Genomic DNA, 25,811 nt, shown 5'->3' on the forward strand with positions numbered 1-25,811 from the left:
AAGATCGCAAGAAAAGTTTTCACATGAAGGTAAAAGCAAATCATTATGTTTAATTATCGATTTTCCTTGATTTTTTGAACATTGACCGATCTGTAAACTGTTCCGAATATGAGGGACGACTGTACCTGTGCCTACAACGCGGTCGCATTGTGTTTTTTGCAAGCAGTATTTATTATAAAAATAGTTTTTATTTCGGTATCTGTTGAAGACAGCGCTCAGCGATAGGTTTCTTCGAGAGAGTTGTTCAATTTTGTTAGTTGAGCAACTTTGTCAAAAACAAAAATATTCTATACCTTGTATCTTTGAAAATAAATAGTTTTTTTCTTGTTTCTTATCGTTGAGATTTTCTTATCGTTTTTGAGATATATGCAATTCAATATTATTTTTTTCCATACAGAGCTGGCTGTGTTCGCTGCAAACAGAGCTTAGCTCTGTTCTACCATACAGAGCAGGTAGAGAGTTTTTATTGAGCCTGTAGAGCTCGATGCGTCTCTGAAGGACAGTGATTCTATCTGAAGGTTAACTTATTATCGTTTGCTACCACGGTCAACAGAACTTTTTTGAACAAAGTTCTAATACCGTCAGTGGGGGTGACTATGGGTCAAAAAACGAAACACCTCTCGAAATTTCTTAATAACAAAAACAATTTAAATAACATCGAAAATCTTTCAACGTAGATTTGTTCTTAGATAGTTTACTAACATTTTCCCAAAATATGGTGGATTTTGATGAACACTACCTTAAATGCCAATAGTTTTAAAATTGACCCAAACTCACTCCTTAGAGGGGGTGACATTGGGTCAAATGAAACTAAAATGATGCTGAAATACAACGATATGGTAAAAACAAGTCATCCAACAGCGTTTCTTGTTCGAGGGAATCGTATTGACTCGCTTTAATGTTTGAAGTGGAGATTTTCAAACATTTGGGTAGTTTTCGAGCAATTCTAACAAAAATATAAGAAAAATGATTTTTCGAGAGGTCATTTTTAGCCAAAAACGTACCCCAACTTTAGACAGCTGCCAAAATAACAGGATTTGTTCTAGGAACGAGATTTTTTCAGCAAAGTCATCTTAAGATGTCCCCTACACAACCCTTTTAACAGAATCCAGTTTCATTGATAATAACCTGAGAAATGGTAAAATCCGTAAAAAATCACTTTGACCCAATCTCACCCCCCAGACCCAATGTCACCCCCACTGACGGTACTGTTTCATTGTTCTGAGGGGCGCCACCATGGCGCCGGGAGGAGGCCCTCCGTGGCCAGGTAGAAACGTTCGAGGGTTGTACCTGGAGCTCGCGTTCCATCTTGGATAGACCAAACGGGTTCTTTCGGCAGCCTGACTATCATGCAACTCAAATGCAACGGGGAAGGTACATCTTTACCCAATGATCCTTTCCCTATTCGCCGATGCTTTGAGACGTATTGTGACTACAGACAAAAATCAAATTTCGAGCGCATCTGCCAAGGCCACCACCTAACACTCGCGAAACAATTTAATGGGATCCCTTTTTGAGTGTAGTATTTACGTGTTGTCATCTGTCACCAAAAAAAAAAACAACCGCAACAAAAACAAACGTGATATTTGAAACAACATTTGGAACCCTTTTTTCTACAATGGGTACGTTTTACAAGTATTTTTAAAAATTCGGTAGTATCAGTATTTGTTGATTTCCAGAATAGACAGTGCCGAGGAACAATTGGAGATGGATTACGATGATTGTGAGGAGGCGGAATCTGCGGGCTCCAGTTGACATAGATTATGATCCGTTTGTAGTCGAACGCGTCGACACCGAATCGACCGAGGCCCACTCCGGCAAAGACGGAAACGGAAGCGAGGATGACCAAGGAGAGGAAGTTCATGAAGAAGGGGAAGGGGAAATCACCAGACCAGGCGGCAAGGACCTATTTTCATTTGAACGCGTTTTTTGCCAGCATAATTCAAGAACCAGCGATGGTAACAGCAGTTCAGTTGCAAGAGAACGAGTTAATTCAGCACCTGGCATCCCACATTACGGACAGACGTGATTCTGACCACGAATGAATGCTTCATTGTGATTTTATCACTATTATTCTCGAAATAAACTCTGTTTAATCGTATGTTTTATTTTTCGCATCAATTATGGTAAAACTATCAAGCCGAACTTCTGCTGGTTCTGTCCCATGCCTTTTTCCGGCAAGAAGGTTCCTCCAGCATAGTTCCCACAGTGCTCGAACAGTTTTAAGCATGGATAAATCCGGAACCGATCAATCGCGTTAATAATTTCGTGCATGACAGGTTCGTTGTGTCCATGGTTTCGATGTAAATCCCGTGTTATCAACCCGAACACTATCTGTACCGGGTTGAAGAACGGACATAAGGCCGGGAGGAATATTGGAATCATGTCAATCGTCCTAAGGTTCTTCACTATATGTCGATCACAGAAATTTTTGGCCCGGTCCAAGATCCAGACGGAATGAAATCCTCATTGCTCCTGGTCCCGTTTCTTGCGATTAACACCGCCGCTTGAGTGGCCTAGTTTTTAGCCAGCCAAGATGAAAATGGCCATACAACGCATGATAAATAGTGTTCGTGCTTGCATGCTGCTGATGCACATTCTGCATTGTCTCAATCCTATTGCATAAAATGATTATTTTTAGATTTGAACTAATTTAGAGTAAAAAACTTATTTAGGTACCGAAAATCCAAAAGTCGAACAACCAAAACATTGCCGAGAAAAGTCAAATCAGATCGGCTACACGCTAACAGGGAAATACTCAAATTGAGTTTGACATTTCGACAGAGAAATTGCGCAACAGATTTTTTGCGGAACAGATCTGTTGCGCACTTCGGTTTGGTGGTTCGTCTTGCGAACCTTCGAGGTGAACGGACACTAGAGCTGCGGTATTTTTTACTACCTAAGCTCAGAGTTATTTCAAAAAAAATTCACAGTCTTTTTAAAGACTACCTGAGTTATTTTCCCAAATTCTAAACAGTCTTTTCAAGACTAACCCCACCTGAAATTTTGTTGTATTTTACAAACGAAGCCATCTTTTTAAGAGAACTTTGCTTGCAAAATGCGTCAAAACAAAGGTAAACGCAAATCTTCTGAAGATTTGGTCGTTACGTCGGTGAAGCGTTTGAACGCTAAACCGGCTAACGGAAACAGAAAAAGAAAACAGCCTCATCCGAGGTCTGATTCTGATTCTGAAAGTGAGGTCAATCCTCCAATTCCTTTGGCAAACAGTTTCGGTGTTTTATCCGAAACTGTTGACAAGGATCCTTCTCCTCGTACTGAGCCTTCTGCCGTCGAGAAACGAGTAAAGGCTCCGCCAATTGTAGTGACTTCCGTTTCCGATTTGGCCAGCTTTCGAACGCAACTGAAGAATTGCAAGGAAACTTGCAATTTGAAGGTTTCGTTCCAGCTTGGTCGAAGAGGAGAATGTCGCTTGTTGACGGAATCTTTACAAGATCACCAAACTTTTGTTGGTTATTTGAAAACCACAAACACAATTTCTACACGTATGAGACCAAGAATGCTCGTCCATTCAAGGCGGTCCTGAAAGGTCTCTCCAACGACTTGTCGGTGGATGAGATCAAAAACGAACTTAAGGTGTTGCTTGGCTTTGCCCCATCCCAAGTAATACCAATGAAGAAAAATCAAACGGGAATATTTCTCGCTTTGGTTTGACTTCACAATTTTATCTGATTCATTTCAACAGAAATGAAATCAACAATTTGAAACTTTTGGACAAAGTACAGTTCTTGTTCCATGTACGGGTAAAGTGGGAGCATTTTAAGAAACATGGCGGTAATGGCCAGAATCTGACCCAGTGCCGGCGTTGCCAGGCATTCGGTCACGGTACTGATCATTGCGCCATGGTTCCAAAATGCATGGTTTGCGGGGATTCTTCTCACGACAAGGACAATTGTCCCGTGAAAGAAATCACCCAATTTAAATGTGCAAATTGTGGTGGAAATCACAAATCAAATTTCTGGGATTGCCCCATCAGAAAAAAGGTTTTGGATTCTCGTGCTAAGCATCAGCCGAAATCCAAAACGAAATTTTCTCAAAGTCAGGTTGTACCTGCATCTTTAAATCAAACGTTCGTGCTGTCTCACTCGAACAATACCCCTACCATGGAAAAGTTAGGTAACAGCAATGGTATTTCTTATGCCAACGTCGTTTCGGGTTCGGGTTCATCCACGAATTTTAAATCCTCTACCAATTTTCAAATTGGGCAGGTACCTCAAATTTCATTTGAAAATTTTTCTGCTGGCAACGCTTTGGGATCTTCTGATCTCGGCGATGTTACGTTTGAAAAAATGACTTTTTTGCAAAACTCACTGTTTGGTTTGATTCAAACAATGAGTAATGCTACATCCATGATGGAAGCTATCCAGATTGGATTAAAATTTGCGAATGATGTTGTTCTTACCCTGAAGTTTAATCATGGATCTAAGTAATTCCATCAATATTATGAATTTTAATGCTCGCTCTTTAAAAGCGAAAGAAAATGATTTTTCAACTTTTACGAGTTCATAACGTGCATGTTGCTGTTATAACCGAAACATTTTTAAAAACTGGCACTTATTTGAAAAGTGATCCAGATTATAAAGTTATAACCAATAACAGAATGAATCGAAATGGCGGTGGAGTTGCAATAGTTATCCACCGTAGTATGACTTATAGCACGTTACGTGACTTTAAGTTAAAAGTTATTGAAAGTTTGGGAATTGAACTTGAAACTTCTTTTGGGAAAATTATGATTGCAGCTGCATATTTGCCATTCCAATGCACTGGGGAAAATAAAAATTATTTCAAAGGGGATTTGAATAAACTTACTCGGCATAGATCTCGATTTTTGATCATCGGTGATTTTAATGCCAAACACCAATCTTGGAATAATTCAAAAGTAAATTCCAATGGTAAAATTCTATTCAGAGATTGCACTTCTGGTCTTTATTCGGTTTTATATCCGAATGGGCCAACTTGCTTTTCTTCTGTTAGAAATCCATCAACAATTGATTTGGTTTTGACAAATCAAAGTCAGTATTGTGGTCCTTTAGTGACTCATGCTGATTTTGATTCTGATCACCTTCCAGTAACTTTTTCACTTTCTCATGAAGCAGTTACCAGACCCAATAGTTCTGTGTTTAATTACCACAAAGCTAATTGGGACAGGTATCAGCATCATATTGAGAATAATTTAAATCATGATTTTGTTTTAGAAACCAAAGCTGATATTGATTCAGCCTTGGAATCTTTAACTAATGCAATTTTGGATGCTAGGAATATTGCTATTCCTAAAGTCCAAGTCAAATTTGATTCTCCCATTATTGATGACGATCTTCAGCTTCTGATTCGTCTGAAAATGTTCGCCGAAGACAGTATCAACGTTCTCGTGATCCTGCACTGAAGCGAATTCAAAAGATTTGCAAAAGGTTATTGACCACAGATTCACTCTCCTGCGAAATGAAAAGTTCGCAAGAGATGTCGAACAAATTAAACCTTATTCCAAACCTTTTGGAAACTTTCAAAGGTTCTTAAGAAACCTCAGAAACCAATCCCTTCTTTAAAAGATGGTGATAATATTTATTAACTAATGGAGAGAAAGCTCAAAACTTGCTCAGCAGTTTGAGAGTGCTCATAATTTCAACTTGAATGTTTTGAGTCCTATTGAAAATCAAATTTCAATAGAATTTCAGAATATTGTTGAACAAGAATTTTCATCAGATGAAGTTTTTAATACGGATCTGAATGAAATAAAATCTATTATCAAAAAGTTTAAAAATATGAAAGCCCCTGGTGAGGATGGCATTTTTTACATTTTAATTAAAAAATTACCTGAAGCAACTTTAAGTAGCTTGGTCAAAATTTGCAACAAATGTTTTGATTTGGCATATTTTCCCAGTAGTTGGAAAAATGCCAAAGTAGTTCCGATTTTGAAACCGGATAAAAATCCTGCTGAAGCCTCAAGCTATCGGCCCATTAGTTTGCTTTCATCTATTAGTAAATTATTCGAAAGAATAATTCTTAATAGAATGATGACGCACATTAATGAAAATTCAATTTTCGCTGATGAGCAGTTTGGATTTCGCCTTGGGCATTCAACTACTCATCAGTTGTTGAGAGTTTCAAATTTAATTCGAAGCAACAAATCTGAGGGCTATTCTACTGGCGCTGCTCTTCTAGATATAGAAAAAGCATTTGACAGTGTTTGGCATAAAGGTTTGATTGCGAAATTGAAAAGGTTTAATTTTCCGATTTATATCGTGAAAATTATTCAAAATTATTTGACGGATCGTACTCTGCAGGTATGTTATCAGAATAGCAAATCTGATCAACTACCTGTACGTGCTGGCGTCCCTCAAGGAAGCATTTTGGGTCCAATTTTATACAATATTTTTACTTCTGACTTGCCTGATTTGCCCCCAGGATGTCAGAAATCACTTTTTGCTGATGATACAAGCATCTCCGCCAAAGGTAGAAGCCTTCGTGTCATCACAAGAAGATTACAAAAAAGCTTGGATATTTTCAATTCTTATTTGAAAGAATGGAAAATTACTCCAAATGCTGCAAAACTCAACTTATTATTTTCCCTCACAAACCAAGGGCTGATTTTCTTAAACCAAAAGTCATCACATTATAAAGATGAATGAGGTAAATTTAAAGTGGGAGGATCAAGTGAAATATCTTGGACTTGCTTTTGACAAAACCTTACTTACAAGGATCACATTGAAAGTATCCAGGTTAAATGTAACAAATATATTAAATGTTTGTATCCACTTATAAACAGGAATTCTAGACTTTGTCTCAAGAATAAACTGTTAATTTATAAACAAATTTTCAGACCTGCCATGCTTTATGCTGTGCCGATCTGGACAAGCTGTTGTTAACCAGGAAGAAAAACTTCAGAGGATTCAGAACAAAATTCTGAAAATGATTCTGAAACTTCCTCCCTGGTTCAGCACCAGTGAACTTCATCAATTAGCCGAAGTTGACACTTTGGATGTTATGTCCAATAAGATAATTGATGCATTTCGACAAAAATCATTGCAGTCTTCAGCTGCATTGATCCGCTCTTTATATAGTTTATAAGTTAGTTTTAAGGTATCCCTTTTCCCTTTTGTACATGTAGGACCTCCTACATTTGAAATCACTGAATAGCGAAAGCTACAATATTTCATGAATAAATGAAAGTTGCTAGTATTTAAAATTGAGGTGAAAAGTCATCGATTGTGATTGGACACTCAATAATATTTTAACTGAATGAATGTACATGGAAGAGAAAATCAAAATAAATATAAATTAAAAAAAAAAAAAAAAAAAAAAAACTTCGGTTTGGTAGAATAAATACAATACCATTACAGTAAAATTGAGGGTGGTTTCCCTGAACAGGGAGGCGTTACCTATGGTCTGAAAGTTAGAAATACTGATCATGTTGCGAAGCTGAAGAACATGACGTTACTCTCCGACGAAAACTCAGGTGGCCTCCGGGTCAACATTTCCATTGATGAACACCCTACACTGAACTTCACCAAATGCACGGTGTTTTGCACCGATGTGAATCACTACGATGACGAGCGATTCTTGGCTGAATTGGAGGAAACACGTGACTGCTATTCACCACGCACCACGCATCAAAACGGGTCTGATGTTGCTCACGATACTAGGCTGTATTATTCCCGAAATCGTCAGCTTTGGCTTTATCAGAGCGAGGACAAAGATTTACTACCCATCGCCGATGATGTGTTTCGCTAGATACCATCACAAGTCTGCAAAAGACTCTTGATAAGCAGAATCAAATGATTCATTAAATGGCGGCTGTAGGCTGCAAGCAAAGTACATCGCAGTCGCGATGTCGACATCTCCAAATACCTACCTAGCTGGACAAATCCAAACGCTCGTGGACCTAAGAGGATCCTAATTTCTCACCAAAACGCAGCTTCAAAAGCTGCAAAAACGCCTGCAACAACAACTACAACATCGCATACATGCTGCAGCACTCCAGGATACCAACCAACAACAGGAGCAAACGGAACTCGAAATAACTCCGATGGAACAACGACCTTTAATAGAGGACAAAAACAAAAAGACGAACCGTTCTGACTAGCCAGACGACGTCGACAACCAAGACGAAAAGACTATTTATTATAAACAATCAACTATTGAAGAACATGAAAAGTCATGAAAATCGACCTGTAACATTTCAATGCCATACAATCGCCCAAATTTGTATGAAAAAACATTTAAAAAGCAAAAAAAAAATTGGCCTGCAAACAGGCGGCCAATGGGGATGGCCCATAGTGTAATGTCAAGCCCATATATCCGTTCATCCTTTCAGCTTTTCATCGGTCTCATGGCCGAGTGGGCTAAGGCGCCAGTCCTTACTGTTGGTGCTGGGTCCTTCCCTGTAGATTCCAAATTGTGTTGTTGTTTAAACATTCATGCTCATTCCAACGAATCATCTTTGCAATTAACTTTACGTGGCCTGGCCGCTGTAACGTTTGTTGTGTTTCAATGCAATCAAATGCAATGGGCAATGTTGGGATGGGATTCAAACCCAGCACCAACAGTAAGGACTGGCGTTTGAATCCCCATCAGACCGATGAAAAGCTGTAAGGATGAACGGATATATGAGCTTGACATTACAGTCAAGTAGGTTTCCCATACTGACGGGCTACATGTTTCAAGGTATAATTACATAATATTGCATAAAATAATAAAATATTCATTTTACACCCAGGCCTTTTACACGCAGCTGGATTACTACTTTTTTTAGCTGTGTAGGGTTAGATTAGATTAGAAGCTCCGGGCGTAAGTTGTAAACTATTTCTGAGATTTTCGAAAAAATGACAAACTTTGAAGGTCTGTACCGAGCTCTAGGGTGCTCCAAATTTCAATACTATATATACCAAAAGGTATATTATATATATGCGCAAGGATCTGGCCTACACGCCAATGATGTTGAAAATAAACGCTTCAGTGGCCAAAATGCTTCAAAAAGTGACATTTTTGAGAATTTTTTTTTACGGGTTTAATCCCATTTAAAATTCAAAATGCAAAGTCCTGTTAGTCCAATCAAGCTCATATTTTGAATTTGGGCTTAGTATGCCCGCCAAAAAGTCATTTTTGTTACGCTTAGATGGTTTACATGACTCTGCAGGCCAAGGATTGATACCTAAGAGCATGCAATGGCACTGACCTTGTTGCGTGCTCTTCGGTTGACGTCCACGTAAGGAACATCCTGGAAGGAGCGCAACTAACTACATCCGTAGATCTGTTAGATCATTCGAATTATCTTGATCAGAACAGTATAGCTCTGGTTCCTTGCGAGTGTCTTATTTTCTTACCTCCACGTTGGCTTGGTTTTCATGATGACCTAGCTGGTGGCCTGTGGAAACGGATCGTAAACCTTTGACCACCGCGGATCAGAGTCGAGACGGCTAAAAGAAAGGGGCGCGACAATGTGGGAAAGGGAAGTAATTTGTGATTGTAGACGGTATTGTTTTGATTCGCTGTATGTTGAGTCAACTGCTGTGGATGCACCTGAAACATCGCACAACGGGGTTTCTCTTCTCTTCATTCTCAGCTACCACCTATCTCCTATTTTTATTTTGCTCTACTGATTCTCACTTCTTCACTGATTTTTCTATTTAATATCCATCATTTGATTTTGATTTTACTAACTGATGCGAGAAGGTACAGCTAGGGCAAGGGGAATAAGGGTTCAAAGGGATTACAAACTTATCACCTAACTCGCTTCAACACTAACTTTTGATTACTGCTGTAACAAACTTTGATTTTATTGTGAATTTATATATTTGAATAATTCTTTATCGGTCCTATAAATTAGGTATCATTACTATTATCTAAGCTTGTTTTGCATCTCTATTTATTAACTATTGTCTAATTTTACATCTAATACGTCTAGCTTCTCATTTTTATTCTTTAAAATACGCTCATCATTCTCTTACTATTGATTATTTGTTTTCTATTGTTTTCAATCTTCACCCTTTTTTCAAACAAGTGAGGTTCGAGCCCTTACTCAATTTATGGAATGATTAAAGGATTAAAACAAATATTACTATTGTACTTTTGAAAACTTTTCTAAAATGCTTAGGACAAAAATATTGTAACAAAACACCGCGACAAAAGAAATAGCAACAGATAAACACGACTCAACATTAGGCAAGATTTCAGGAGAAAACAATACACAGTAAAATAACAACTAGTTTTTGAATTCAAACTAAAAATAAAACAGTTTTTGCTTTAATGAAAGTTGATAGACACACTATAAATGGTTAGGCGCTTATACTTACATCAAACCCTACGTAATGTACCACCCCCGGCCGAGTTAAAATGCGTAACCGGAAAAGAAGGTGTGCATGCCTGGCACGAACGGTCAAGGCCCGTTCTTACACTGAAAATTGCGAATTGCGAATTGCTTAGATGGTTTACATGACTCTAACTTTTGTTGTTTCAATTCTGAACATTTCTTTCCTTTTCCATAATCAATTCAACGCCGCCCTCTCCCTTTTTAAAACGATATTAAGTAACCCCGATCAACCGCCCACCAGGCGGAAGCACTACCACCGCGTCAATACTCTTACCATCGGGAGGGGTTTTAAGATATCTATACAGCAATTCCATTTGAAAAGAGCCTAAATCGAAAAAAAAGTTCTCCGATCGGGCTTAAAATTTTTCTGGGGGTTCCTTGGCCAAAATAATTAGACCCGTATTTTTTGTTTGGGTTCGATCCCAGACGGTCCTGGTGCACTATGGGGTATTTCCATACCCAAGTAACCGTGGGACTGTATATGGCAGCTTTAAATCCTCTATTTCAACATATAAAGTATGCATACAGAGTCTCAAAACTTTATATTCACTTTATACGCATGGAGGTAAAATTGAGTGGCGACGGGTAGAGTTGATATAGAGTTATACCGCGGCAAAACGTCAAAATACTACCTTACCGACAGTATTTGAAATAGAAAAAAAAAAGCTTTGCGCGCAGCTCTCTCTCTCTCTTGGGAGAGTGCTTTTCACGCTGGGATGACGGTTTTTGAAAGCTTGTTTACGTTTTTTGCTGTGTTGTGCTTCATTCGCGATTCTAAACTGCGTGTTGATTTGATGTTCAGAGATGTTTCACCTAGATGTCCTGCGCCAACCGTCTCGCCCGTCCTGAAATATGTTTACACGTATGATTTCTTCCTTTAGTTAGTTGCATGAAAAAAGAAAACACTAGCCAGGTTGAAACAAAGTACATATTTATTAATCAATACACTTCAAACCTTTACAAGATATTGATAATCTTCACAATATTCATCGACGAACGGGCTAGGGCACGGAGCACCGATTGCGCACCCGGTCCCGGGGTCTTGGTGCAAGTTCCGCCGGCTGCACGCAGCTTCATGTGCAGCGAGGTGATTCCGAGGGACTTGCACTTTCCGCCTACGTACAAAGCGGCCACATAGCAGCGTAGGGCGAGCCTCGTCACGATCAGCCTTGACCTGCATGCCTCCGGTGCTCCGCCAGATAGTTACTTGCCCAAAAGATCCGTAACGTGGACGAACGTATCGTTGAAGCTGGCGTAGACGTATGCCACTCCGAACACGATCTCGTCCGAGCAAAACCTGGATCTCCTCCAAACGATTTTTCCTGCATCAACAAAAATACCACCGAATACTGCCAAACTTTCTTTGCTCTCACTAATGTTGAGTTAGTGTTTTGAAACATTTAAAGAAATGTCAAAGTGTGATGTAACTTTAAAAGCTTACTTTACATTGATATATAAAGCTTACCATTAATGCTTTGAAACATTATTGAGCTAAATGCTTTGAAACTTTAATTTGCTGTTCTATAGGGGCAGGGGGGGCAGAATGGACCGCCTAAGGGAAATGCACCAAAAACCATAGAAAAACATAAAAATTCATGAATCCAGTATAGTAGGCTTATGCTTTGGAATGTTCCCTTCAATGTTGTTTACTTGGTTGATGATTTTATTTTACTTAAAACTATTTTTGAGCCACTTTAAAAAAAAAGTTTTTTCGCCTAACTTTCCAGGGTGCGGGGCAGAATGGACCACCCTGCGGGGCAGAATGGGCCACCTTAGAAAACAAGCCATTTCTTCTAATACAACGTTGGAGGGTGATAAGAAATAACTTGAGGGACCTTTCCATTATAGTTTCCATGAAATTTGATCACTTTTATAAAAATAGTAACTTACCAAAACGAAGATTTTTGAAAATAGTGTAAATATGTCGAAAAAGGACACTATTTTTACAACTAAGCGTCAAAACAACTAAAAAATCAACTTTTGTTGCATTAAACGTGATTTGTGAAGCTACCAGGAGTGAAATAATCCATTTAGCTCAAATTCCGTAACTTTTGATTGTTTTTATAAGGCAGAAAAAGGGTGGTCCATTCTGCCCCAAGTGGATTTTAATTTAACACTTCCATTACCAAGCCTCTAAATGATTTGAAGGTTCCGTTGTTGTGTGTATACCTTGGTAGTAACATCTACTAACGTTATAAGCATTGACCAAACTTTTTCAAACAATCCAACTTTTCAGAAAGCTTATTTAAGAACCTCGAAATAAACAACATTTGCGTGGTTTTTCAATAAATTTACATTTTTGCCCATAATTTGAAAAATACAACGAATTCAGACGTCGTTTTCGGAATGGTGATGCTATTTAACGTCCTTTATAAGACCCTTGCCTTATAGTTGGTCTAAATCCATTCTAAAGCCCAAAACCAAGGGTGGCCCGTTCTGCCCCCATGGTCCATTCTGCCCCCCCTGCCCCTATGTCATTATACAGTAGATAATAATGTTTCAAGCTACAAATGTTTCGAAACATTGGGAAAGACTATTTAAAGTGTCATAGCATCGTGAAAGTTTATTTAGAGTGGATTTAGAGTTTTGATTTAGTGCTTCTGGTTACTTGGGTATAAGCGAGCGGCCAAAAATATTTTTTTGCTTTTTTGTGACTTGTTTGTGTTGTTTGTACTTAGTATAATGAAAACAAATGAATTTTGATATTTTTCCAAAAAAAAAGTTTAATTTTCGATTTTTTCATATATTTGAGGCCACATTCATTAAAGTGGTGAATTTTAATATTCTTGCTCTGTCTATTTGATGCATGGAATGGCGGTTTATGCTATGTTAAAGTTTCTGATTTACGTTCAATCTCCCTCCTCTTTTTCTTGAGTTTAAATCCACCTCTCTTTGAAGACCACCCCCCCCCATCCCCCTCCAATTAAAATATGATTTTTGCGGTGTTTTAGAATTTTAGACGGTTTATTTTATGGAACATTGTATGGATTCTCGTCCACGTTTTTGGTTGATCCACTTGCAAAATTCACGTTTTCCACGATAAATTCTTCTAAATCAAAATCACTATGTAACCGATTGTCGTTAGATTACTTAAAATATGAACTTCTTCTATAGGCTTTTGTATACCTCGTTTTGAAGCTACAGAACAGCATGCGTAGTTTTTCCTCTGTGGGTTTTTCCTGAGTTGATCATGTGATGGTTCTGCAATGTTGTAATTCTTACAAATATACTCGAAAGCAGTTCTCACGTTTTCAGAATAGTGCTTCGTTATATCGTACAGGGACACTACGGTATTATTATCCATACTTTCAAAAGAACACAACAACGAACTGATATGAATATTCGACGAATCGTTTCTGTAAAATACTTAGAATAGGAATTTCTAATTTTATTAAACGTAACTAAGTACCAACAAAGTCATGAATATCAAATCAATTTCAAAACATACATAGCAGGTACGTCATTTCTGCCTCCGCAGGTAAATAATGTGATTTTAACCAAGCGTATACGCGGAATCATTAATTTTCTTGCATGAATCAAAATGTTCAAAATGGCATAACTCAAAAAGTGCACATAAGTGCACTTTTTTGGAGACAAGTTAGGACATGGTTCAAATTTTAAGCTGCAAAATTTTCAGATCGCACAAATGCACACAAAAAAAGTACTCCATTAACAAAGTTGAAAAAAACTAAATTTTGAATAAAAATCCATCTTTTTTGATTTTTATTATTTTTTTTAGCCTGTAAAAGTGTGTTTTGTAAAATGTTATTGAAAAGTTGAATCAATTACCTTTCTGAATATATATAATGATGCAGGAAAAAATACATAAACAGCTACACAGTACAACTATGAAAAATAATCATTTTTTTTTTGTCAAAAAACATGTTTTTTCTTACCATTTTCGCCTTTGAAGGTATGCAATTCAGTGAATTTTGAACCTACAACTTTCAAACTCCGGATTTTTCTTAGTTAGAATGTTTATTTTCGAAAAAAAAAATACCAAAAAAATAATTAGAGTATGTCGGTTTTTCGATTTATGGTCGCCTGAAACCCCATAGTGCGGTGGCATTTTTCGAGACGAGATTTGTCTGATCACGCCTTCCGTCGGTCGGGAAGTACATTTTGGCCCGGACTAACCTAAAAGGGTTAGGTCGTTAGCACAATCCAGGTGTAGGAGTCGTCTCCCTGGGTCCTGTCTCAGTGGAGTCGCTGGTAAGCAGTTGGACTAACAATCCAAAGGTCGCCAGTTCGAATCCCGGGGTGTATGGAAGCTAAGGTGTAAAAATAGGTTTACAATTGCCTCAACAATCAAGCCTTCGAACACCTAGTTTCGAGTAGGAATCTCGCAATTGAGACCGCCAAGGCAATGCTGTAGAGCGAATAATTAGATTTTAGATTTTGATTTTTTTGTTTGGCCATTAGGGTGACCTACATCGTGGTAGGGTGGTTCGAAAAATGGCAATTTTCGTCATTTTTTTCGCAAAAATCACTTTTATCAAAAAATCATATCTCCGCGTCATTTCATCCGATTTTAACTGTCTTAGATGCAGAAGAAAGGTAATTAGTTTGACTATTTGAGAAAAATAGTAAGAATTTCAAAAATCTAGCCTAACATTTGAAAAAGTCGTATGAAAACTTAAAATGGCGTTTTGACCGTGTCTGGACCAAAGAGCCTATGTCTGAAATTTTTTTATCGGATTTCTCGGAAAATTTTACATAACATTTCAAAAAAATGGCGATGACGAACCGTACGTTTCCGTGATATGATTTTTTGAAAATAAAAACTGAGTTTTTCGACGCGCCGCGCGCAAAAAAAAGGAAAATGACGAAATCGGCAAAAAATCAACTTTTTTCACTAAAAACTGCGATGACTTAAAAATTTTAGCGATGACCTGTACAAGTTTGGATACCAAAATTTTCGTAATTAAAACACGCAACTTTTGGTACCCTAGCATGTATAGGTCATCGCTGAAATTTTTATGTTATCGCAGTTTTAGTGAAAAAAGTTGATTTTTTGCCGATTTCGTCATTTTCTTGTTTTGCGCGTGGCGCGTCGAAAAACTCAGTTTTTATTTTCAAAAAATCATATCTCGGAAAAGTATGATTCGACATCGTCAATTTTTTGATATGTTATGTGAAATTTTCCGAGGCATCCGATAAAAATATTTTCAGGCTCTTTAGTCCAGACACGGTCAAAATGCCATTTAAAGTTTTCATACGGCTTTTTCAAATGTTAAGCTAGATTTTTGAAATTTTTACTATTTTTCTCAAATAGTCAAACTAATAACCTTTCTTTTGCGTCTAAGACAGCTAAAATCGGATGAAATGACGCGGAGATATGATTTTTTACAAAAAGTGGTTTTTGCGAAAAATGACGAAAATTGCCATTTTTCGAACCACCCTAGCACGATGTAGGTCACCCTAATGGCAAAAAAAAATACGGGTCTAATTATTTTGGCCAAGGAACTCCCAGAAAAAATTTGAACCCGATCGGACAACTTTTTTTTCGGTTTAGGCTCTTTTCAAATGGAATTGCTGTATATTTATGTGGTAGCTTATTACAGACAATTACAGCTTATTGTTAGGCCGTCCAGGTGTAGGAGTCGTCTCCATGCCATAAGTACAAACAACACACCAAACCAAGCCTACTCCGGTGGAATCGCTGGCGGCGGTTGGTTGGACTCGCAATCCAAAGGTCGTCAGTTCAAACACTGGGGTGGAAGGTTCCTTGGAGTAGAAAGAGGTTGGGGTGCTCTCCCCATTCAAGCCTTCGGACTTCTAGGTTCGAGCAGAAACTTGCAATAGAGACCACAAAAGACCCGGGGGTCGTTAATGTTTTTTTCTTTTTTTACTCTCACACATTGCATGCAATTTCTGGATTTCTTGAACAACACATAGATTGAATACTACAGCCATGACTATTTAGATAAACTCTCCATGAAACAGGTCCTCCGATGCCTGTACGACACAGTACATACATTTCGACATGTCTAAAACGGAACTACGAAAAATCTGTACAATAGAAATAATATCTAGTATGTAAGAAAATTGTAAGTAGTCTACATAAGCTTGACGAATAAACAATAAACTAATTAAAATCAGTTGTACGACATGGATGTGAGTTTGCTGAAGGTAGAGCTAAAAACTCTTAAGTTTAACGTGATCGAAGTTTTCAAGATGACGAGACACAACAAGGACATCAAGTAGCGTGATCAACTGTACCTGGTTCATTTCGAGAAAAGATCGACAACGCCGTCTGAGCTGAAAGCAGTTTGGGCAATTTTCAACATCATCGTGACTTCGTATCGTCCAGTGCACCGTGACTTGTCGCAATGTTCGAACTGCTTCAGCACAGAACTCAAGCTTGCAACACAATCAACGAGCTCAAAACGAGCTGAGTTTGTAAAAAAAAACGCCAACAAGCGACGACCACCGGCACCAACCAAATCGTCGCAAAACACCACCAGTGTTCACGAACGTAGATTTTCCTGCTTTGGCTGGTCTCTATTGCAAGTTTCTGCTCGAACCTAGGAGTCCGAAGGCTTGAATTCCCCAACCTCTTTCTACTCCAAGGAACCTTCCACCCCAGTGTTTGAACTGACGACCTTTGGATTGCGAGTCCAACCAACCGCCGCCAGCGATTCCACCGGAGTCCCCTTGATTGGGATCTGTTCTAGTGGTTCCAAATCTGCAGCTATTGCCGTTAAATCAGCGGCAAAAAATTGCAGAGAATACAACAACTCCAGGCTTCAGTCAGAAACCGAAGGAAAACCAACCAGCATCAACGGGTGAAGGCAGTAGTGACCTGTTTTCACCACCAGAACTTTTGAACATTTTCATCGAGATGACAACAACACTACTTGGGGGTTTTTGATTAGTGTTTTGGCTTGATCGGTTCGGATTCTCACGGGGAGCCGGGAGATCTATCGGTTCAGGGTGGCCTTCAACGTGTTGCCGTAAAAATCCGGGTTTTTCGGTTCCGTTGGGGCAGTTTGAGCGGCGTCGTGCAATAGTGTTGGTGTTGGCAAGCAAAGAGCCGCAGTTTTCAGTGTGTGTGAACGCGGTTGGAAGATGCTTGGCGGCAAAAGCAAAACTCGGTTGTCTGAATGTGTGCGCGCGGAGGGCTGGAGAGCGAGAGAGTGAGCGACGACTTTGCGCTTCTGTGTGTTGTCCCTCAGATCGGGGCTTTGGTCGCGGATGACCTGTGTACGTGTGCGTGCCCGTGTGGCCACGTGGCCGAAGTTTTCGTGTGAAGCCATTTTGATTTTTAAAGGCAGGGGCGCAAAAATTCGACGAAGAGTGGCAGAAAGTGAGAGTTTGCTGGGTGAAAGTAGTGTTTTATGCCGGTTTTTTGTGTGTGGTTTGCGCGAGATTGGTCGCAAGATGACACCGGGGAATCGACGAATCTGAGTGTGTGTGCTAACGAAGATGAAGGAGCTTTCGCTCTCTAGAGTCTCTAACGAGAGAATGAATGCTGCTGCTGGGTGCTTCGTCGTCATCATCATCACCATCATCATCGCCATCTGCACAAACAGCGCGTGTAGGCTGTCGGTGTGTTGGCGCTGCTTGCTGTTGTAGTGCGCGGTGAGTTCGCTCCATGTTGAGCACACAGTAAAAAGAGAGAAGAGTATCCCAGTCACGAAATATTCTAGCAGATCTGGTTTTACCAGAATCCTGCTAGACTGGTGGAACATTTCTGCTAGAATGCTGTAAGAATATCCAGCTCTGTGAGAACCCTACTAAATCCTACTAGAGCGTCGTGACTGGGATGCTGCTGAGAAAATTTTCGTGTTTACGGGTTTTTTTATTTTTATTTTTATTTTCAGTTTGGTATCAAATTTCAGATAAGCTTGCAAATTTTTTAATTGATATGAAACCAACCAAAATAATTTTCAACCGTGATCCAGTTTTTCCACAGCCGGCTGTCTAAGACTGAATCGATTCTAAATCAACAATATTTTAATACCTAGACAGACATTTTCTCAACTGTTGCATCTTACGCTAGCCGGTTCTCACAGATGCCAAGGCTGAATACATGGTGAGGACTTTCCATTGTTATTGTGATAATTTAGAAATATTAAATATGCTGATTAATCCCATTACACAAACAATTTGAATTATTAACTAATTATGCTTTTTTTAATCGGTCGTTTTAATTCAAATTATATGTCCTACACTTAAATGAAACAAATAAATAATTAATGTTTACTCAGTATCGCTGTAAGAGTTTAAAATAAATATTCCAATTATGCGTTAAATCATTTATAACACCGAATTTCGCTTAAACACATAATAACTAAAGAAAAAATATAAATTTCTCTGTACTCTTACAGTCGGTAGCTTGAGTTTAACAGCATACATGTTAAAACTGTGTTTAATCAGCATTGCTTTTACATGAGAAAATGGTTGGTTAAGTAACACGGAAGTAAATTTAATCAAACACGGCTTCGTCGCGTTGTATCTGCCGTGGCTTTAAATAGGATATAGATATAAATCATGCATCGTTCATACTGTACAATCATTTGTATATGTTTAATAATACAAAAAAACTAACTTTACTTGATTCGCCCGCAACGCCTTTCGGGGTGTATCCTAGGGTTTTACCTCTCTTACTAACATTGAGTCCAAAACCACCCTACAAACATCTATACCACTAAGGTGACGCAGGGATCCTTGCGCACTTTAGATAGGTGTTTACTAACATTCCTTCCGTTCCCCAAAGGATAGCTTAGACCCGGCAAGGACCCCCTTATGTCCTGGGCTGTATTACACACTCATCAAAAGATGAAGACATGGTATCCCCCGTGTTGGATTATTATTCCGGATGAGGGTCTAACCCAACCAGACCAAAGTGGGATAAGCGTTGTGGAGCCATCCGTGGATAGGGCGTCCTGAAATGCTAATGCTAATGCTAATGCTAATGCTAATGCTAATGACAACAACACTACTTGGGTGCAAAACTCGCCAGGAACAATTAAGAACCCTTGGAGGATTTATTTTAAAATACGGCTCGTAGTTTACTCGTTCTAATGATATTGAATATTTCAATGAATTTGTTTTTTTTTTATTCTAGTTTTAAGTTACGATTAGTTGTTAAAGTGTATTTTTTTCTTTTCTTTTTTGCCTAAATGTATTCTATTCAATTCAAAAATGTAAAAAATAAATAAATAAACAAATGTGATCAGTTAATGATAAAACGAAAAGTTCAACAAAGATGAAGAGCATTAGGCCATACCACTTGGAATGTTTAAGAAGAGTATCAAGAAATTAAAATGCGATGTAAGCCGGTAACATGGAGTGAAACTAGCAATTGTCATGGAAAGTTCCACAGCAGCTTGACAGAAAGTTTAACTCCATGTTGCACTTTTAATTTCTCGATAAGTAATAAATAAATATAAATATATAATAAATTTAAGAATGTCATCAAAGATATATTTAATTTAAAATAAAATATTATGCTTCCCGTCGAGTTGAGCCTGCACAGTAATTTTTGTTCTTTTTTTGTAGGTCTTTTATACATACACGAAGAAAAATGTTTTGTAGAATCAGCCTGTACGAGGTTTGAATCAACAAAAGTTTTGTTGAATATAATCAACAAAAAAAATTGCGTTGAAACAAACCTTGATTTACTCAATTCTTTCTGCGTGTACAGCCATTCCACGTCCAACAGGAAGTTTCCAAATCAAAAGTGCTCCGATTTGGTTCAAATTTGAAGTGACCCAAATATTTTTTTGTTTGGCGATTAGGGTGTGGGTAGGTACAAAAGGTTGCGTCTTTCTTTTATTAAAAAAAAAAATGGTACCCACACATGTATGGGTCATTGCTAAAATTTTCATGTTATCGCAGTTACGCAATTCGCAATTTCCAGTGTAAGAACGGGCCTTGACCGATCTTATGCACCAGGTTCCCGAAGAACACGCACTGCCCTTACACCTACATCTCACCCTTGCTCTGAGCCAGTACGATCAACACGCTAGAACACGCTGTGAGTGTTCGTGCCAGGCATTTACCAAACAAAACACGGGTCTAATTATTTGGGTCTAAGAACCCCCACTCCAAATTTGAGACACATCGGAGCACTTTTGATTTCGAGACTTCCTGTTTGACTTGGAATGGCTGCATACATTTCGTACATTTCGTGGAGAAATGATATGCTGTATCCAATGATTTAATATTTATGTATATTTTTTAATGTTTCAGATAAGCAAATCGATGTCAACACAGTTGAATTAAAAAATCTTAAAGTGAAAGATTTAAAAAAAATTCTGTCGGAATGGGATGAATACTGCGAAGGCTGTTTAGAAAAATCGGATTATATCAAAAGAATAGAAGATCTTAAACATAAACATGTTAGGAGTGATCTATAAACCAAGACAATCTCTTGGGACATCGAGTTACGCTATTTCTAAACACATCGACGCTATAAGTCACCATCCACCAATAACGATGCTTTTGAGGGAGTGGGATGCGTAACGATCCATAGAAAACGATGTTTGTAGATCAGTAAATAATGTCAGTGGATAATATAAAATGATACTTTGTTATTTCCTACTTGCATCCGAAAAATCCCAAATTATGGTTCCGTAACGGTGAAAAATGTTTGTGTTGATTTGTCTTCATTTCAATAATGCACACAAAAAAGGTGCAGGTGGTTATGTTTGTTGGGGCCAAATCCCCCAACTGGATTCTGCGGGTGGACTGTATTACGGTTCTGGAGTGATAAAAACACTAGGACTTGTTTTTTCACCTTTACTTAAAAACTCTTAAATTTCCGATTTTTATTTACACGGCGCGACGTGTCTCGTTCGCGTTTGGAAACGGAGTGAAAAATCTGTCTCCTCCCTCTCCGCTCGTTCGTTTTCGCGCTCTTCTGCTTCGCGCCGTTTTCGTCGTTGTGTCGTTTCACGCTGTCACGTTGGCAGCGCCGTCGCTGACTCGCGCACACTGGGTGACAGTTGCCCAAAACATTCGGCGTCGTGCCGAACATTCTCCCCCCGGGTTGAGGCGTCACGGCATCAGGTTCACCAACACGCTAGATCGGTGTCGGTCGTTCTTACTGGGAGACTCCGTCGATCGCTGGCGGTTCCAGGTCCATAGCGTCCAGACGAGCAAGCAACTCCTTTGCACTTGCTGGCATGGTGGTGGTCGTCTACGGTTGTGTGGAGCGATGCGCTGCGTTCAACTCCACGCCTGGGTCCCAGACCAATCGGGGTCTCTGGCTGGTGCTGCTGAAGATTGCAGTATCGCGCAACTTCTCCACAGCCCTTCCGGATTCGTCTGCACAGTCGGCTCCTGCTGACTGTGCGATGCTGTCACCGCAGCATCTGTCGTACAACTCGGTCCGTTGGCTGTACAGGTACGTCGCACTCTCGTGGCTCGTACACGTTCGCTTGTCGCCGTAGATGTCGGGGTTCTTGTTGGTCTTCATCTCGTTTTGTTTCGTGGTCCAAACCACTTGGACGCTGGATCTTGCTGGTTCGGTGCATCTGGGATGTGCACCTTTCTTGTTGTCCGCTACGTCAGGCTCGGTTGGCAGCAATGCACCTCCCTTCACTGCTTGACACGTGTCAACGTCTGGCACAACGTCGATGTGCTCAGCTGGCTCCAGCTTGCGGACAGCTTCTGGGTCGCCCGACACGGCACTACCTCGTTCTGCTGTCGAGGACTCATGCGGAACCACTGCCGGTTCCTCGGACGACTCTTCTTGTCGATTCTCGGGCTCGCGAGAATCTCCTGGCAACCACTGGGGGCTGCACAGGCCGGGTTTTGTCTCGGCACTACCTCGGTCATCTGACGAGGACTCGTGCGGAACCACTGCAGGTTCCTCGAGTGGCAGCATCTCGTGCGCTGCGGGGTGTGTCTCAGTCTCGTGAGACTCTCTGGGCAACCTCTTCCGGCTGCTCAGATCGGGGTTCGACCTTTCAAGAGTTTGACACTGCTCGACCGGATCTCTACGGACCGGGAAGCAGTCGGTGTCCGAGCGGCAACCGTTGCACAGCGTGCACAACGGCTCGCTACGCTCGCAGTCCGAAACGGACGGACTGAAACAAGGCTCAAATTGGGCACCTACCTTGGTGTCAGGTGCACCTGCGTCTCGATGATCGGTCTTGCTTCTCTCGGCGTTCACAGCTTCCGGAACACCGCTGGCTACGGAACAATCGCTTCGCCACGAGCCTCGGTCGTGGGAAGCGTAGTTTGGTTGGCCTCTTCCTTCGAGACCGGTTGTTGCAGTTGCTCGGGAACAGCGGCTTGCACGGGCTGAGACAGCAGTGCGTTGTTCAGGGCCACAATCCGCAGGTTGGCTTCCTGAACCAGACTCACCACGCTGGCCCACTCGATGTCGTGGTTGAAGCGTTCACCAGCATCGGCGTCACTCACCTTGAACTCGTCGCAAACTTCGTTGAACTCGCCGTAGTACTTCTCGACGTTCCACACGAAGACCTGGTTCTGGGCAAACGAAGGCAGCTGGTGGTTCTCCTCGAACGCCGTCAGCCTGCCCACGACCCGCGAAATCTTCCCCTTGATGAAGTTTCGCTTGATGGCCAAGGAACGCGCTGATTTCAGCTCCATCTTGTCGGGATCTGCTCTGGATTCGCGCAGGAATCTGTTGCTCCGCTGTTGCCGTGCTCTGGATGACACGTCAGCGGCAGCGTTTTGCCGCCCTGGCTCTTTTTATTTTTTCCAGCTGGGCAAACTGGATCACTTTTCTTCCGAGCTGCCGGCTCACCAGCACTCTTCTTCTCCGTCTTGCAGTCTGCGCCACACTTTCTGCTGCGTCTTGCAGCAGTTCACTGTTGTCACTTTCTGTTCGGGTTTTCTGCGCCTCGCGCTCACTTTTCTTCGGGTACGGTGTGGCCGATGGGACCGCTACCGCCGGTTTCTTCAGCACGCTGCTCTGTTGGCTCACCACACAGACGCAGGGCTTCTTCGTGGCCAATGGGACCACTTCCCGTTCCTTCTCACGGCGTGGATATCGGATCCACCCGTCGGAACTTCCTGCCCGACGTGGTGTTGCGTTTAAGATAAATTTATGCCTAAAATGTAGTTTTTGCCCATAGTCGCCGTAAGATGTTAAGTTCAGGTTACACTAGTTTAGCTACGTAATAGTGAGAAGCCCAAGACTCGCTTGAGAATGCGCGAAGAGCCTGAGATTTCCCTGCAGTCGGCTGCACGCTTGCCAATATTTCCGACAACTCAACAAAAGGAAATCCAACCAGCACGACCGTGCCACGTCGTACGATCGAACAGTCGCCTGCATACACCCATCGAGAGCGGAGCCTCGCTCGATCGCGTCTCGCCAGCCGACATCAGCAGCTCGCCGAGCCGGATAAATCAGCGCTCGGAAACGGTAATTTACGTAAGGGGCACGAGGCCGGACAGGACGGCACGATACGCCGCAAAGCCCGAACGAAACTACCGGTAAGTCGTGGTCGAGGCGGACAATAGGCACACCATTTAGTTGACGCATTTCCCAGATTGGCAAGCCGTCCAGCGAGCGTCCCAAAAGTGTCTGGTTCACCTCACCAAGCTCGTGACGCCAAGTGTAATAGTCTGAACACCACTGCATTCCCAACATACCCATTCACACTTAATTTCCATTTTTATTACCATGCCCGGACCTCGCACAACAAGACCAGGTTTTGTCTTTCAAAACACAAACCCTGCCTGGCTGTAGAGCCCACACACAGTTAGAACCACTTGGCGCAAGCATAATTGCTGATGCTTGTGTATAGCCTTTTTCGAACCATATTTCGGTTCATCGACAATTGGCCGGGACGCTGACTCCTGCTGAGCCAGCGCAAGGATTCAACCCAGTACAAGCCAACTCCAGAAGTCTATACTGTAGCACGTAAGTGTCACCACTCAAATTACATGTGATGCAACAAATTTGACTAGTATAAATACCCGAGTTCAAATAAACAAAAATGAGTCTTTTCGGCTGGAACATCAAGGCGACTTGTCTACTTTATTTCGAGCTCCGAGCTGGTTACTGCTCCTCGCAGTCTACCACACCTTGGATAGCTCTTAATGCAAAGAAAGTCCCTGCAGGTTTCCCCGCGGTTCTTACGCCTCGTAGTGCCGAACGTTTGAGATATTATATGGCGACCGTGACAGCGGCTTCGCGTCAAAGTTTTGACAGCACGCCGTAGTGACCCGAAATGCCACCACACTGGAAAATATTTCGTGCCGCGTTAGTGCACCGAACAGTGACCGAGCTAAGTGACCAAGTTAGCACAGTTTGATTTGTGAAAGTGTGAAAAAAAATAACATTTTAAGTTAACGATGGGTACTGAACAAAGTACACCAAAGCCGCCCTTATTGCATGAGGAGACAATACGCATCATAAACGCGAATGTGCTGCAAACAGCTCACTTGGAAAAAGTGCGAGCGCGACAACGGTGTTAGCATATGCAGCTGTAGCAGTAATTTTTATTACGCTCGCATATGTGCTATATCGTGCCATAATTAAGTTCGAACAGATGAGAACAGAGGACAGACTACGAAGAGTAGTATCGCTCTCAAGCATCGTAACGCAAAAGTGAAGTGGTGATTAAGAAAGAACAATAAGTTTCGATCAAAAAAAAAAACATCAAAAAGTGCTCAGAACTCCGGTGACCCCCAGTGAAAAGTGTTATAGAAAGTGCGCGCAGAAAATGACGAAAAACAATCTAACAAACGATTTACGGAAACTTCAATCAACGCTAAAATCAAAGAAACCAATACAGTTGGACAACAACCAACAAGTTGTTTAATAGCGGAAAAACTAGCAAAAAATGCTGCCAACGGTGAAATAATAATAAATAGTGAAGTACAAAAAATAGTGATGGTGAAGCCAACGCCTATAAAAAAAATTAAAATTGTGGATTTCCTGAAAAGTAGCAGAATTCTCCCAACCATTACCGGGCATGTACTCATGTCAACAACGAGAGGACTGATGACCCACCATCAGGCCATCCAGGACCAAACCGGTGGAATCATCTTGGCGATCATCTACTAAGACGCGATCGCAACGAGCAACGAGTTGGAATCGAATGAGGTCACCAACAACAGCAGCAGTAGCAGCACCCAGATGCAGCCAGATCAAAAAAAAAAACAAACAACCGTAAAGGGAGCGCGCTTTAGCGGACGCATATCCTTACGCGGTGTTTCTACACGGACTCAACATCGGTAATCATCCGGACGGGGAGCGTCGGTTGTGAGAACGTCCTTGATCCCAGTTCTATCGCGTGCAGCTCCTAGCCGCTGAACTGTCTATCATCATCGCCGCGATACAGGAGTCCGACAGTCAGGAACTCGTTTATGACTGCAGTATTCAGGCCGTTGACCTGCCGACGAAATGGTCCATCGACCCGGCGAATGTTGGCACCGATCCTTCCAGGTTGTGATGCCACTGATTCCACGAAGCGAGGGGCGCGACAATAGTAAAAAATTAAATTAATTAATTAATTAACTGCCGAAATTAACAAATTAACGAAAAATTAATGAT

At 40.9% G+C, this 25,811-nt stretch overlaps 2 protein-coding genes across 2 annotated transcripts in view; both read left to right on the forward strand.

The window, feature by feature from the left end:
• The window catches only part of LOC119770367 (mesencephalic astrocyte-derived neurotrophic factor homolog), a 63,525-nt gene extending 42,670 nt beyond the window's left edge, over window positions 1-20,855 (forward strand). The window contains exon 3 of the mRNA XM_038265106.1: window positions 20,525-20,855. Coding sequence (XP_038121034.1) covers window positions 20,525-20,691 — 167 coding nt within the window. The 3' untranslated portion in view covers window positions 20,692-20,855. The remainder of the gene's footprint in view (window positions 1-20,524) is intronic.
• Window positions 20,856-23,456: 2,601 nt separating this feature from the next.
• LOC119769068 overlaps window positions 23,457-25,811 on the forward strand; it is a 48,199-nt gene continuing 45,844 nt past the window's right edge. Inside the window, exons 1-2 of the mRNA XM_038260964.1 lie at window positions 23,457-23,743; window positions 23,800-23,865. Of these exons, the coding sequence (XP_038116892.1) occupies window positions 23,457-23,743; window positions 23,800-23,865 (353 nt within the window). The remainder of the gene's footprint in view (window positions 23,744-23,799; window positions 23,866-25,811) is intronic.

Source organism: Culex quinquefasciatus, chromosome 3, assembly GCF_015732765.1.
Source record: "Culex quinquefasciatus strain JHB chromosome 3, VPISU_Cqui_1.0_pri_paternal, whole genome shotgun sequence".
Classification (NCBI taxonomy): domain Eukaryota; kingdom Metazoa; phylum Arthropoda; class Insecta; order Diptera; family Culicidae; genus Culex; species Culex quinquefasciatus.